Source organism: Nesoenas mayeri (genome assembly GCF_963082525.1).
Source record: "Nesoenas mayeri genome assembly, chromosome: 8".
Lineage (NCBI taxonomy): Eukaryota > Metazoa > Chordata > Aves > Columbiformes > Columbidae > Nesoenas > Nesoenas mayeri.
The window spans coordinates 4,793,126-4,806,473 of NC_137554.1; the positions used below are offsets into that span (position 1 = coordinate 4,793,126).

The 13,348-nt window shown below is 42.6% G+C and overlaps 1 protein-coding gene across 2 annotated transcripts in view; it reads right to left on the reverse strand.

Annotated features, from left to right (window-relative positions):
- Positions 1-274: 274 nt before the first annotated feature.
- Positions 275-13,348, reverse strand: part of PLA2G4A (phospholipase A2 group IVA) — a gene marked incomplete at its 5' end in the record, with an annotated part of 60,069 nt that continues 46,995 nt past the window's right edge. For both annotated transcript variants that reach the window (XM_080348568.1, XM_080348567.1), the window contains 6 exons: positions 275-653; positions 1,719-1,876; positions 2,070-2,265; positions 4,353-4,537; positions 8,239-8,481; positions 9,849-9,920. In XM_080348568.1, coding sequence (XP_080204694.1) covers positions 522-653; positions 1,719-1,876; positions 2,070-2,265; positions 4,353-4,537; positions 8,239-8,481; positions 9,849-9,920 — 986 coding nt within the window. In that variant the 3' untranslated portion in view covers positions 275-521. The remainder of the gene's footprint in view (positions 654-1,718; positions 1,877-2,069; positions 2,266-4,352; positions 4,538-8,238; positions 8,482-9,848; positions 9,921-13,348) is intronic.

The following is a 13,348-nucleotide window of genomic DNA, read 5'->3' on the forward strand; positions in this document are numbered from 1 at the left end:
ACAGAGCCAATGGTTATTAGTGAACTGGCAGTGACCAATTATTGACTTTTCAACCCCAAATTAGAGGAAATCTAACTGACACAAAGCAGAGGGGAATCCGGGCTTAAGCTCAGGTACATGTATTGTCTCTCTTACTAAATTTCATTCTCTTGTGTTTCCCATTCCACTTACGTTTCGAGACATGCCCAGTTTACACCAATTAAAAGCCCAACGATCGCCACGCTACGAGAAAGCAGCGTTTAGAGTTTTGTGAGAAAAAGAAGACGGTGGTGGACCCAACGATGACAGTCAAGATAAACTAATTCCATAGTTCTTAGAGTAAGGATAAGAGCATATTGAAATGTTTTCAACTCTTTTTTAGTTCTTAAAAAAAGAAGTACAAAATTATACTTAAACTCGCAAATCCACGGGGGGAAAGTGGATTCGCACAGCCCCGTTGGGGAGCAGTGACGCTCTGAGAATGTCTTTTTGCCTCCAGTTCTAAAGAGCCCGTGGCAGGAGCGGGACCTGCGCCGCGTCCTCTACGTCAGGTTGTTGTTCAGATGGGTCTTGTTGAAGAACCTCCGCGCTTCGACGCTGCTCAGCGACACGGAGCAGCGCGACGGGTTCTCTTTTCTGTACTCGATGCTCTCCATCATGGCTTGTTTGATCACCTGGAAAACAGGGAACAACCTCTCATTCAGGGAAAAATAACCATTTCATGATTTATTAACTGATAGAAAAGACCCTTTCGGCTATTAACTGTTGCTCCTGCTTTTATCACCGCTCCGTCACTGAACAAAGTGATTGCTGAGTATTAATACTCTTTTTTTGTCTGTATAAAGCAACAATTTTAATGTAGTTAATTAAGATACGACTGCATACCACCAATGTCTAAGAATATACATTATTTAAACCGAGTCCCAGAGAAATTCTGACGGGTGAATCAAAACACTGAGAAAATCCATACTTAATGGATCTTGAAAATAATTATCTTGAGAAAGAGTAAATCATCGCTGTGGTGTCTCTTGTCCTCAAGTAACAAGATTTGTTCACTAGCATTGACAAAAAGTCATTTCTTTATCTGGGATGATCATTGACACTTGTGAATGTGGCAACTCAATCTGTGGATGCTGGGATCATGGTCTTGTGTTACAGTGAGTTGGGTATCGAGTACATCGGTACATCATCGAGTTACGGTATCAATTTAAAAGAATTATTACTGACTTGATACAGACATTTACAGTGATGTTTTTAAAAAAAATTCAATTTTCCTTTTTTCCAGTTAGAAAACTGACATATATCAAGAACCGAGTATAAAATCCTGATCACAATGTCTCCATCCCGCACAGACTCCTTCGCTCAGTCACCCTGCAGAACTTTTGATGGTAAAACGACAAAAACACCCCAGGAACGCAACTAAAAAGAGAATGAATTGGAACGGATCCTAACAAGCAGAGGCTCAAACATGACGAAAAGCACACACGCTACACTCCAATAGTTCTGCCATTTGGAAATGGTCACAATATTATTATACATCAATCTTCTTAGTCCCTGAAATACTGTTGAGACTTTTTTCACCTCCAGTGTCTGGACTCTTCTTCCGAGGCTGGAAGGGCGCACGTTGACCACCCCGCAGTTTGTGTATGAAGAACCTACCTCAGGTACACTCCAGCTCTCATTAAAATAAAGCCGATTTTTTCCCCTGGCTATAACCTCAATTCTGAGAGCGTACGTACGTCTATGTTATTGAGGGTATTGAACTCCATCAGGTCATGAAGCCTCTTGAACGCCTCGTTGGGATATTGGAAGTTGAAGGTGGAGAACAGTGTATTTGGATCATCAAAAATGTCAAAGTCTGCAAAATCCTTCTCTTCCTGCGTTTCTCTCGGAACGCCTGCGTACAGAACAAATACAACAATACAATCTAAACGTGAGGTCTGAGGACTTACCATCTTGTTTTGGAATGGCCCTAACTACTACAGGTAAGCTAAAGAGTTATTTCAGAGAGAAAACATTCCTCGTAATCACCACGGCATTATAAAACTCCAAAGGAACTTCTGATTTAGCACCAGACACTGTGTGCGCACCTGGAGCTTTGTACTTGCGGAAGTTGATGTTGGCCAAAACAAAATGGATGATAGTTGGACAGTCTTTCTCCGAAGAGGTATCCTTTGGTTTGAAAACATAGCACTCCTTCAGGCCCTCTCGATCAAAGACATTCGGGTCGATTTTCGGGAAAGGAAGCTTGTTCATTTTGGCCCATTTTTCAGCAAGTAAAATTTCCTGGAAAGAGGACAAAGACTTAGAATCATCTGCTGCAAAGTGTGGTTGCTTTGTAGAGAGACACAGGTCAAATTGGTCACTGGAAGTAGTTTGATTAACTCACGCTTCGTTACGGCCCAAGGACCGATTAAGTCAATCGATCTGTGTACAGATGTGGCAAACTGGGCACCTAATCCAGCCTGCCCAGTCCCCCCCATTCGCGATGATTCACAGGAAGGCAAGAGCAGCTCTGGCGCATAAATCTCGGGGCAAATTTACTGAGCTGACAGCTCGAAAAAAACCGTCTGTGATTTTGGTTGCAAACTGAGTATGAGCGCTATGGAAACCAACGCGAGTTCATAAACACCAGGCCACGCGTTGTTATGTTCCCAGTCACATCACAGCGCAGCCCGGCATTTCAAAGCATGCTAAGGGAAGAATTAAGTCTGGAAAACAGGCTTTTTTTTGCCTCCTGACAACTCGGTAAACAAAATAATTTGTAAATAATGACTCAAAAGCGTGTAATAAGGGTGTGCGAGAGGGAAGGTCAATGTCTTTAATCTTGGTTTTGAATGAAACAGGACCCTTCTTTGGGCAACTGTTTTGGATACGCAGGAGATTGAAAGATAGTGGGTGTAAAACAACAAAACAAGAGCGGAGTCATTGACTCCAGCTGGCTGATCTCCCCATGTGCTGGAGTAACGAAACATATTCGAGTGCTCCCACAGACACAGGCCAGCTCCGGAACCGCTGTTTGCTTGTTGAAACCCAACCAGAACCAATGGGATTGCACGGACAGCGGACAAAACTGGTTTCTGTCCTTTAGGCCATGAGCACATGGCCTCAGCTTGTGGCCCATGCCCAGGCGTGAGCTGGAGCTACGTCACTCGTCATTATACACAGATTTGCGCATTGGAAATAATGAACCATTCCCTTCAACGGTGGCTTCACCAAAACCTAAAGCGCCATTTAATTTTCCCAGCGTTTTCTTCTTGCGTAAAAGGATTTTTGCCTTTTTGAAATTAGAGTTTATGGAAAAACCTTCAGGACACCACTTGACTTCCACTCAATCTCTCCATGTTGTGATACATGCGGTTCAGTCAATTCAGGGAAAACGAAGGACCTCAGCACTAGTCCAAGTCTTGCCAGCGCTCTCCACTTCCAGGTAGTCCCCAAGAAACCCAGACAGTACAGAACTTACTCCTCTTGCTTCTCCTGAAGCTTCGTTGTTGCTTTTGGCGTTTGCTTTGGTTTTTTTGCATTTGACAACACTGATCTAGAGCTCATTTTGCTACTGCTGTTATTTTGTAATATTGTTTTGGGATGTTGTCTTGATAGCACAAGGAAGGCAAAAAATACTACTTGTTCTAATTGAAATTTTTCTCCAAAGTAACAACGCTGATTGTTTCTCAAACGGGCAAGTTCTCTCAGTTTCCTTAAAACTTATTTTTTAAAACCCACAGGGGTTTCAAATAAATGTTGCCACTTTGCATACCTCTCAATAGCCTCCTAAGTGCTGCTTTTTTTGTGTTAGCTACCAAAATGGTCCAACATTAAACTTGTCTAGTTCATTGGGCATGCTTGTATAGGTTTGTATAGGATGCTTCCAACACCTGCTGGATCTCTCTGTGGTTGCTTTGCTCTTGCCTGAATAATTTAGGAATCCTACCGAAACCAGTACTGGGATTATCCCCGTAAGATGTAAATGAAGAGTTATATATTTAGTTACATATTTAGCAATACCGGAAGGACCGCGGCATTTCAAGATGACGACAGAAAACTATTCATTTCCATGACAGAAGAGAACAGCTGCACAGAGCACAATGGTAAATAACTGACTTAATTGTTTAATACTGACATAACATAAAACTCTGCAATTCAGTGTGAAAGCAGGACTTCCATCAAAACAACAGAGCTACTAGTTGAAATGAATTATTTTAGCCTTCTTTGTGTCAGTTGTCTCATGTGAGTCATGTAAACAGGAACCGAGTGCAATATTGGGCCTGGATGTGGAAACAAACTGCCCTTTGGAACCATGGGATGTGCCAATACAACCAAGTCAAATCGAATTCATGAACACAAAGAGAGGAATGGCCTCTCTCACTTACTTTGAAAGGAGGACTGGAATCACTTGGCCTTGCAGAAAAATCAAAAGAGATGATGAGATCGACACCTCTTTGAGGTCTCAAGATAAGCGGGTACGGCAGGTTGAAGGTGAGCCCGCTGTCCACTATATGGATCTTCTTGCTCTTCACATCTAGCGGCTCGTATATCCTCTCAAACTCATCAGGATCTGCGCAGGACAAATAAAACAAACCAAAAATTGCCATATCTGAATTCTAAGCATCGAGTGGAATTACGTATAAGCCCCTTACTGCTGTTACCATCGTGCTAAAGGACAAAATTATCTCCTGCCTCCAGTGCCCAAAATGAGGGCTGGAAAAGATTTGGTTTCCCCTTTGATATCCCTCGGTGAAGCTCAGGAAAGGCCGAGCAATCTGTCCCAAGTGTCTTTGCGCTTATCAAGTCTCTGGATTCTACTAAACAATCCCTGCAGAGCTCAGAACTTCTCTCCTGATGGTCTTTTTCTTGCTCTAGATCTTCACAATGTTTCCAGTGCATGTTTCTGGCCTTTTGATTAATGCTCGTATCTGTAGAGGGCAGTGTAATCTAAGGAATGCTGAACAGAATAATACATTTGTTATTGTATTTATATATCTATTTCTTTATTGTATACAATATTTATTGTATAATTAGATTTCTTAGCACCCACTTATTGGCGATGGACATAATTTGAAAAAAAAATATATTTTAATGTGAAGAAAATCCATTAAAATCATTCAAATTCTCGTTCCAATCGTTTCAAGATCCACGAGAAAAAAAAATTGCTCTGAGCAGCAAAAAAATCTCAGAGCAGATATTCTGACTTTTTATTTCTGTTGTTGTTGTTATTATTATTATTATTATTATTTCTTAGAGTGCACTGTGAAACGAAGCACAAGTTTTGTAACATTTGCCTTGATTTCGAAGGGAGAAAACACTTTCAAATCATTGCCTGCTGCTAAAGGGCCAAGTGTGTTTATAGACCTATTTTAGAACCAGTTTTATTTCATAAGCATGCATTGGCATAAAGCAATAAAAATCTGTTACTGGTAAAAAAAATACACTTACTACAGATCCTTTTAGCACGAGTAAACCGGTTTTGTATTATCTTATTTTATGAAATTTGAATTTTAAGTCAACGGTGATTCTTTAAACAAGAATCGTACCGCCTGTAATAATGTTTGCGATAGGAGTGTTACTGCACTTGCAAACTTCCTACCAAAAAGGCGTTGAAGAACAAGACAGTTCCTATTCTTAGAGCCTTCATGGCTCCATCATCAAATTGACCATAATAATTTTATATTATAGATGATAAAATATCATAACACCGTCAAAAAATTGTAATGACCGCATATATGTTTTTTCTGACTTGTGGTCTTCTGCAAACGCAGGAGAGACTCAACCTAAAGGTTTTGCTTTTTATTAGAATTCCTTTTAGAAGTACATGAACTTCCAACCCATCTCATGAAAGATTTGTCAGTATTAGGAGCAGCTTTCAGTCCATCAAAGAGATGCTGAAGAGCCCAGTTCTGCCTTAAAGCAGCGCAGATCTGTCTGATCTGCAGTAATTGGATCCACATTTGCTACTGACGCGTGTCTGCTATAGCGGAGTTTCCATAAATACTGAAATAAGGAAGCAGATTCTGAGTTATTTTTTCCCCTATTGTTATTCACTTGGCATTTTCTCCAGTGATTTCGGTGTGTTGTAACATCAAGGCACAGAAACAAAACATGATGAAATCACGCAAGGGCCGTAAAGTAGATTGGAGATCAATTAAGAAAACGCTCGGCAAAACCGGAATCTGTAGCAAAGCCAAGCCGAGTTTTACTCTCAGACCAAGCCACTGCGATCTAGGCAGAGCCTAAACTCCATCCTAAGGAACAGCTCTAACATGGGCGTAGCTCTGCCACGGCTCCGTCCCTGCAGCACAACGCGGGGCTCACAGAAGCTTTGACACAATTGGAGATGTAAAGGATTATTTAGATCCTTTCTGGTAAACTTTTGTCTTCTTCACAGCACCTGGTAATAAAGGAAAACTCCTAAAGCAATTCAGACTTCTCTCCGTACTCAAGCTGACAGTGGTAGGAATACATATGCAAAGCTTAAATGCATCTAGCGCCTTGGTAATATACAGTATTTTAAATTTACGCCAAAGTTTCCTTTCTATCTACTCCCCTGGGCTCCTAGGCAAAATTCACAGCATTAAAATGTGGATATACTTACCACGCTACCGAATGATTGAATTTCACATTAACTACTGAAATTTCAAGGGTTTTTAGCTATTCTTGCTCATAATATTGCAACTACTCGCGGCTGTTAGATTTGTTAGTTGAGGATTAGGAGCGTGGGCTTCAGCTAACGCTAAAAAAATCACAGTTATGTCAAATGTTTGCCAGACGTTTTACCCCAAGAAGTTTCAGCCACTGAAAAGTCATTGTCTCGGGGTGCAGGCTCGTTCTGTCAAACCAGCATTTTAGTGCAATTTAAATGAAAGCCCAGGAAGTTGAGAGTTGATTCTGAAGATTATCCACATGTCTTAATTATGCAAAATTCTCATCAACTGCCATTTTTTCCAACCATAAATTTACTACCCTCTTTCCTGCCTCTTTTACGACCACTATAAATATTAAGATTACCCAGCTGTAAACACCTCTGAGATGACAAAAATATTTAGAAAGTGGAGTACAGATGGAAATTGCTATAGAGGCACTCAAAGGGATTTGTTACACGGACAAATACACATCAGAGCGCGTCTGCTACTTAAGCTCTTAAACGACATCTGGTATTTACTGTTGCATAATGACCAGGCAGGACAATGTCTTTCCTCTGGATAGGGAATAAAGGCTGCAGGGACTCCTGTTATTGCGAGGGATGGTTGGCAGCGCTGTGCTGCTACACAACATCGGGGAGAAACACCATTGTCAGTGATTTGTAGCTCCTCCACTCGATGGATGGCAGGAATAATCCACAATAATCCAGAAGTTAGTTAGTTAGTTTGTATCAGACACTATACATGGAGGCTCCACCATGTGTGCATCTTCATTACGACGTAACTTTTCTATAGGGAAACTCACAGCCTTAACTCAGGGCTCTGTTGCCTACTGAGGAATTTAAAAAAAGCACCAGCGCTGGAAGAATACTAAGGAATACATTGGCTCTCATTAAGAAGATTGTCATGATTGTCTATAGCAAATCTTCAAAATACTACTTAAACATGAGTCCTAACTCTCTGCAGCTCCTGTCCCAGACACCTTAGACTTCATGGAGTAGGGGAAGACCCTGAACTTCTTTTGCAAATCAACGTTTTTCCCAGAATTCTAATTTTCTGCCCACATTCTTGCTTATGCCAATGTGACCTGCCCATCAGTCGCAATCGAGAGGTGGCTGCACCTGATGGAGCGGGGTCACTGGGAAGAACACGCTGTCAGCAAGCAAGGATCTATGAGTAAAGCAACGTGTGGCCTCCACAGGTCTTTCAGAGGAAGACGAGGGCAGCAGAAGAGCTGCCGCTCAATGGTCATGACTGCTACTACAGAAACATACAACAGCACATACCTGCAGGCAGGAGAAAGCCACATGGTTCACAGAATCACAGGGTAGTTTGGGTTGAAGGGCTGTTCCCAGCTCCCCCAGTTCCCCCCGCCATGAGCAGGGACATCTCCACCAGCTCAGGTTGCTCAGAGCCCCGTCCAGCCTGGTCTGGGATGTCTCCAGGGATGGTTCATCCACCACCTCTCTGGCCAACCTGGACCAGGCTCTCACCACCCTCAGGGCCAACAGTTCCTTCCTCATGTCCAGCCTGAATCTCCCTCCTTTAGTTTAAACCATCACCCCCTGTCCTGTCACAACAACAGCTGACATCACCACGCTGCAAACTCGCCGTTTCTAACCTGCAACGGCGGCATCGAGCTCGTCCTCCTCCACGGACTCCTGGGACAGGAGATCTGCCAGGGGAGAGAGCGGGTAGCAGCTGTTGAGGTTCAAGCCCAGCATGAAGTTGTGCACTTTTCCAGCGCGCCCTTCCCTGGTGTTGAAAAGGGCGCTGTCGCCCACCAGCGCCATCAGCATCCGCTGCACCCAGCTCTCCTGGCTGCTGTTCTGATACTCCTGATTCGCCTCAGTGTTTTCAGTGCCTGTAGAGGAAAATCAACATAATCCACGGTGAGACAGTTCATACGCAAATTGTAAAACCAAGATTTCTAGGTCTACTAAAATAAAGCATCTATTATAATAGATGACCTGAGCCAGACTTAATTGGTCCGGATGGCGAGGGCGATGAGGATACAGCTTTATCTGCACTAGTGACCAAAATGCAAACAATCCAGGCTCAGGGGACAGATTTGAGTCTCCAAGATGTACGTAGAGGTACATTCACCTGGCTGTGTATTGACACCCATCTCCATCCTTTACTGCCTGCTAGAAACCCAGCTTTCCTTAAGAAGGCAAAGTTAGTCTGCATAAAAGAGAATGCTACAGCATGGGAATTCTAAAATATCTCCAAATATCTTTTCAGTGAACTGTAGACTACAATTAATATCTGGTTTTAATTAACTAAAGAGTACAAAAGACTTAGATGTCTACTGCTAGATGTCGCAGTAAAAATGACTTGGACTGCTGTCAAAACTTAACTTTTTGGGGTATTTTATACAAGAGGATAATTCAAGTTCAGGCTTGATACTTTAACTCCAGCACTGAGATGTGCCTCTTTAAACCAGGCTTTAACAAAGCTGGATTTTATATAAGTAGAGAGCAAACAAGCATCAAACACCACCAAGTTTAGAGGCCCAACATCTGTACAATAATATTCTCTAGAAGTGCGAGGGATGACCAGGTGTTTACAAATGACAGATTTGTAGGCTGCCCACTATGGCTACAAACTATGAGAGAAATGCAGCGTTTCGTGCTGGCTGTAGTGCTTACACAGGAAATCCACAAACAAACACACAACTGTGCTATCACCCGCCCCCTATTATTTTACACAAGAAGAAGTAATCGTTTAACTGAGCTAATGACATAATTCATCGTCTCATCGCACAAGATCTTTTCTTCCTGGAGATCCCAAAATTCCCAAGAGCTGAATTCCCTTATTTGCTTTAGTTGTTAAAAATACCATCGATTTCTCCAGGTGAAAATCACTGTTGTCCCCAAAAGTATCATCAAATACAAAAGCATTATTAGGATGAAACACAGATCCTGACTAAAATCCCAGCAATCCCCAGGTGCTTTAGGTGCCTGAAGATTATTTTCAAGAGGATCTTTTCATCCCCCTGCCCCATGTTCCCCTTGTGGCTGCACCTTTTCTGGGAAACCGGATTTGGGCATTATTTAAAACACCGTGTAAAGGTGCTAGAAGTTACCTATGAATGCTGGAAGCACAAATTAATACTTGATCAAGGAAGCCCTGAAAACAATGGACATAATTGGCTGGGCTGACTGCAATTCGTCAGCAAAAGCTGATGAAAACAGTAAACTACGAAAGAAAATGTGAGCATTTCCTTACCTTTTGGATGCTGTGATTCATCTTCACTGTCTGAACTGTCGTTGCTTACGAGGTGCTTTAGCCTGATATTTTCTGTTGAAAGAAATAGAAAATGACTTTAAACAGCTGGGCTTTAATTAGCAGAAAAGCTAAGAATTTCAAGACAATCTGAGTCATAAACACTATCGTAGTCTTCATCATAGAAAAATCCAGCTGAAGAGATTCGAGCTGCTGGGGATCTATCTCTGTGTACAGAATCTGATCAGCATATACTTGCGTCCATCTGCAATTTTAACAAAGCTCCTGCGCTAAGGAGACTGAGCCAAAGGGCTGAGAAAACAAAATGTCATCCTATAGCAGGACCTACCGCTCACCTCTGCACCACACATCTGCCTCATTTCATTCACCGGGATTAAAATTTAGATGTATAGCTTCTCTTCGCCCAATAACTCCAAGTTAATTTCTATTAATTACCTGCTAATTGGCAAAAACAAATGCTGAACCTTATTCATCTATAAATGAGCACCACCCAAAGCAGTGGGGAGAAAACAAAATCCAAGATGGTTAGGGAAGTTCTACTGGATATGTGTGAAAAATAAAGGTCAATGCAGCTACACGGGTAGAAAAGACCATTTCTTCTCATAACGTTAAGTGAGAGAAATAAAGCAAGAAAGGAATTAACTTCTCTGGCAAAAATCGGAGCTTTGTGAAGGTCAACAGTTTTGTCCACAAACTCTTTGTTACCTGTTCATTGCTATCTCACGGAATTGTTTCAAATCAAAACGAGTACTGAAGAGCGACACCTTCCATCCCTTGAGTAAGCTTTGTAGTGGAGGTGAATACATGTAAAAATGGATTATAGGCTGACAACGTTATTTTCACTCATTATGGATGGCATAATTTATTGAAATATAACAGATTTGCAATGTTTTATGAGCGGCCTTATCTTGGAAGCGTAGAGCCTACAGGCAAGGGCATCCAAGAGAAGACTTTGGAAAACTAGCACTCTTTAGTGTATTGTATGCTGGGATTAATCTCTAATCGAAATCTGAAGCCAGTTAAAATAAACTTAATGAGGGTTGTTTCCTAATGAACTTGAACGTACTATAATAACTGTTTTTTCCATATAAAAATGAAAATACAATCTGACAGAAGGACAACATTGGTCTCCGGTGGCTCATCCCTGCCTTGGGTTGGTATTTCCCACAAATGCTGTGATTCCTACCCAATGCAGTAATTACAACGGCAATTACACTTGCCGCTTTTTGCTTAAGTCTAAATCCGAGAGAAAAGATTAATGAGAGAGTCTCTGTAATATCAAGTGTAAAAAAGCCCAGCTTTATTACTCTAGGTAATGAATGCTGGACTCAGGTGACCACCACTGTCACCTTGTTTCCACAAAGGAACATACAACACTGTAAAACCCCCACAGAAGCAGAAGAGCATAGTCATCACGTATTTTGCCTTAAGTACTTTTTCTCTTTAATACTCAGCAGGTCCTCAAATACCGTCAATGGACAAACATGCGCCAAAGACAAACACACACAAATTCTTTGGCGATGACATAGGAGACAGGTCAAAATAAAAAATAGTGACCAAAAAAGGAAGACAAAAACCCCCAATAAATCAAATTTTTGGACATCAAATCATCTCTTTAAAGCAAAATCTCTTCTTTACTGTTTCTAGGTGTGGTTTTCTATGTGCTCTGCGCACAGTGGCTTTTCCGATGTCCCCTGGAATTTTGTCATTGACTCTGGTGGTACCAAAGTTTCACTGGGACATCTACAGCTCTGGTGGTTCAAGTCACGTCACTATTTTCACATGTGATCCCACTTCAAAGCCTGTTTTTCTACATATCTGAAACGAGCCATGGATGAGAGCTACCATTCTGTGTCTCAGCATGTCCAAAAGCAATAAGAGACATTTCCACTATCAGATTTATTGACAGAGATCACAGAACCACAGAATCCCAGAATGTCAGGGGTTGGAAGGGCCCTGGAAAGCTCATCCAGTGCAATCCCCTCATGGAGCAGGAACACCCAGATGAGGTTACACAGGAAGGTGTCCAGGCGGGTTGGAATGTCTGCACAGAAGGAGACTTCACAACCCCCTGGGCAGCCTGGGCCAGGCTCTGACACCCTCACCAGGAACAAGTTTCTTCTCAAATTAAAATAGAACCTCCTGTGTTCCAGTTTGTACCCATTACCCCTTGTCCTGTCATTGGTTGTCACCCAGAAGAGCCTGGCTCCATCCTCCTGACACTCACCCTTTATATATCTGTAAACATGAATGAGTCCCCCCTCAGTGTCCTCTTGTCCAGCTCCAGAGCCCCAGCTCCCTCAGCCTTTCCTCACACGGGAGATGCTCCACTCCCTTCAGCATCTTGGTGGCTGCGCTGGACTCTCTGCAGCAGTTCCCTGTCCTGCTGGAACTGAGGGGCCACAACTGGACACAACATTCCAGGTGTGGTCTCCCCAGGGCAGAGCAGAGGGGCAGGAGAACCTCTCTGACCTACTGACCACCCCCTTCTAACCCACCCCAGGTCCCATTGGCTTCCTGGCCACAAGGGCCCAGTGCTGGCTCATGGTCACCCTGCTGTCCCCAGGACCCCCAGGTCCCTTTCCCCTACACTGCTCTCCAACAGCTCGTTCCCCAACTTACACTGGAACCTGGGGTTGTTCCTGCCCAGATTCAAGACTCTACACTTGCCCTTGTTATATTGCATTAAATGTTTCCCTGCCCAACTCTCCATCCTGTCCAGGTCTCTGATGGCAGCACAGCTTCCAGTGTCAGCCACTCCTCCCAGCTTGGTGTCACCAGCAAACTTGCTGACAGTCACTCTGTTCCCTTGTCCAAGTCATTGATGAATATATTGAATAACACCGGCCCCAGCACTGCCCCTGAGGCACTGCACTGGATACAGGCCTCAGCTGGACTCTGCTCATTGACCACGACTCTCTGGCTTCTTCCCATCAGTAGGTGTTAACACTCATGAGCTGTATCAGAAATCTGAACGTGGAGGCACAGGTCTCGTTTTCATCCATAAAAGTACATTTTCACACAGCTGAATGCCACCTATTAGGGGACTCAGACAGATAAGGGGCTTGGTTTTGTTGTTGCTGTTTTAAATCAACTCAATCTGCATTTTCTCTTTACGCTCTTCAGAAAAAATCTGACTGCCTAGTACAATTTATTTATTGGTTTTATACGTCCCTGTGTCCTGAATAGCAAAAAAAAAGTGTAAAAAACCCCTTCATTGTCAACTGCATTCTCAAATGAAACACAAAAAGTCTATCCAAACCAGCCCACGATGAATTCCTTACAGTCATTTTGCCATTTGCGCATTAGGAATGAAACCAAAATTATTAAGTAGTAAATAAAGGATCAGGCGATCTGTGGTTAGAATAGAACAACCTAACAATCTAGAGATGCTAAAATTTGATTTTACTAATCCCTTGAATAATACAGTTCAGTGACAAGAGGCCACACAGTATTTGTCGACTTCCCATCTCCAAAAACCT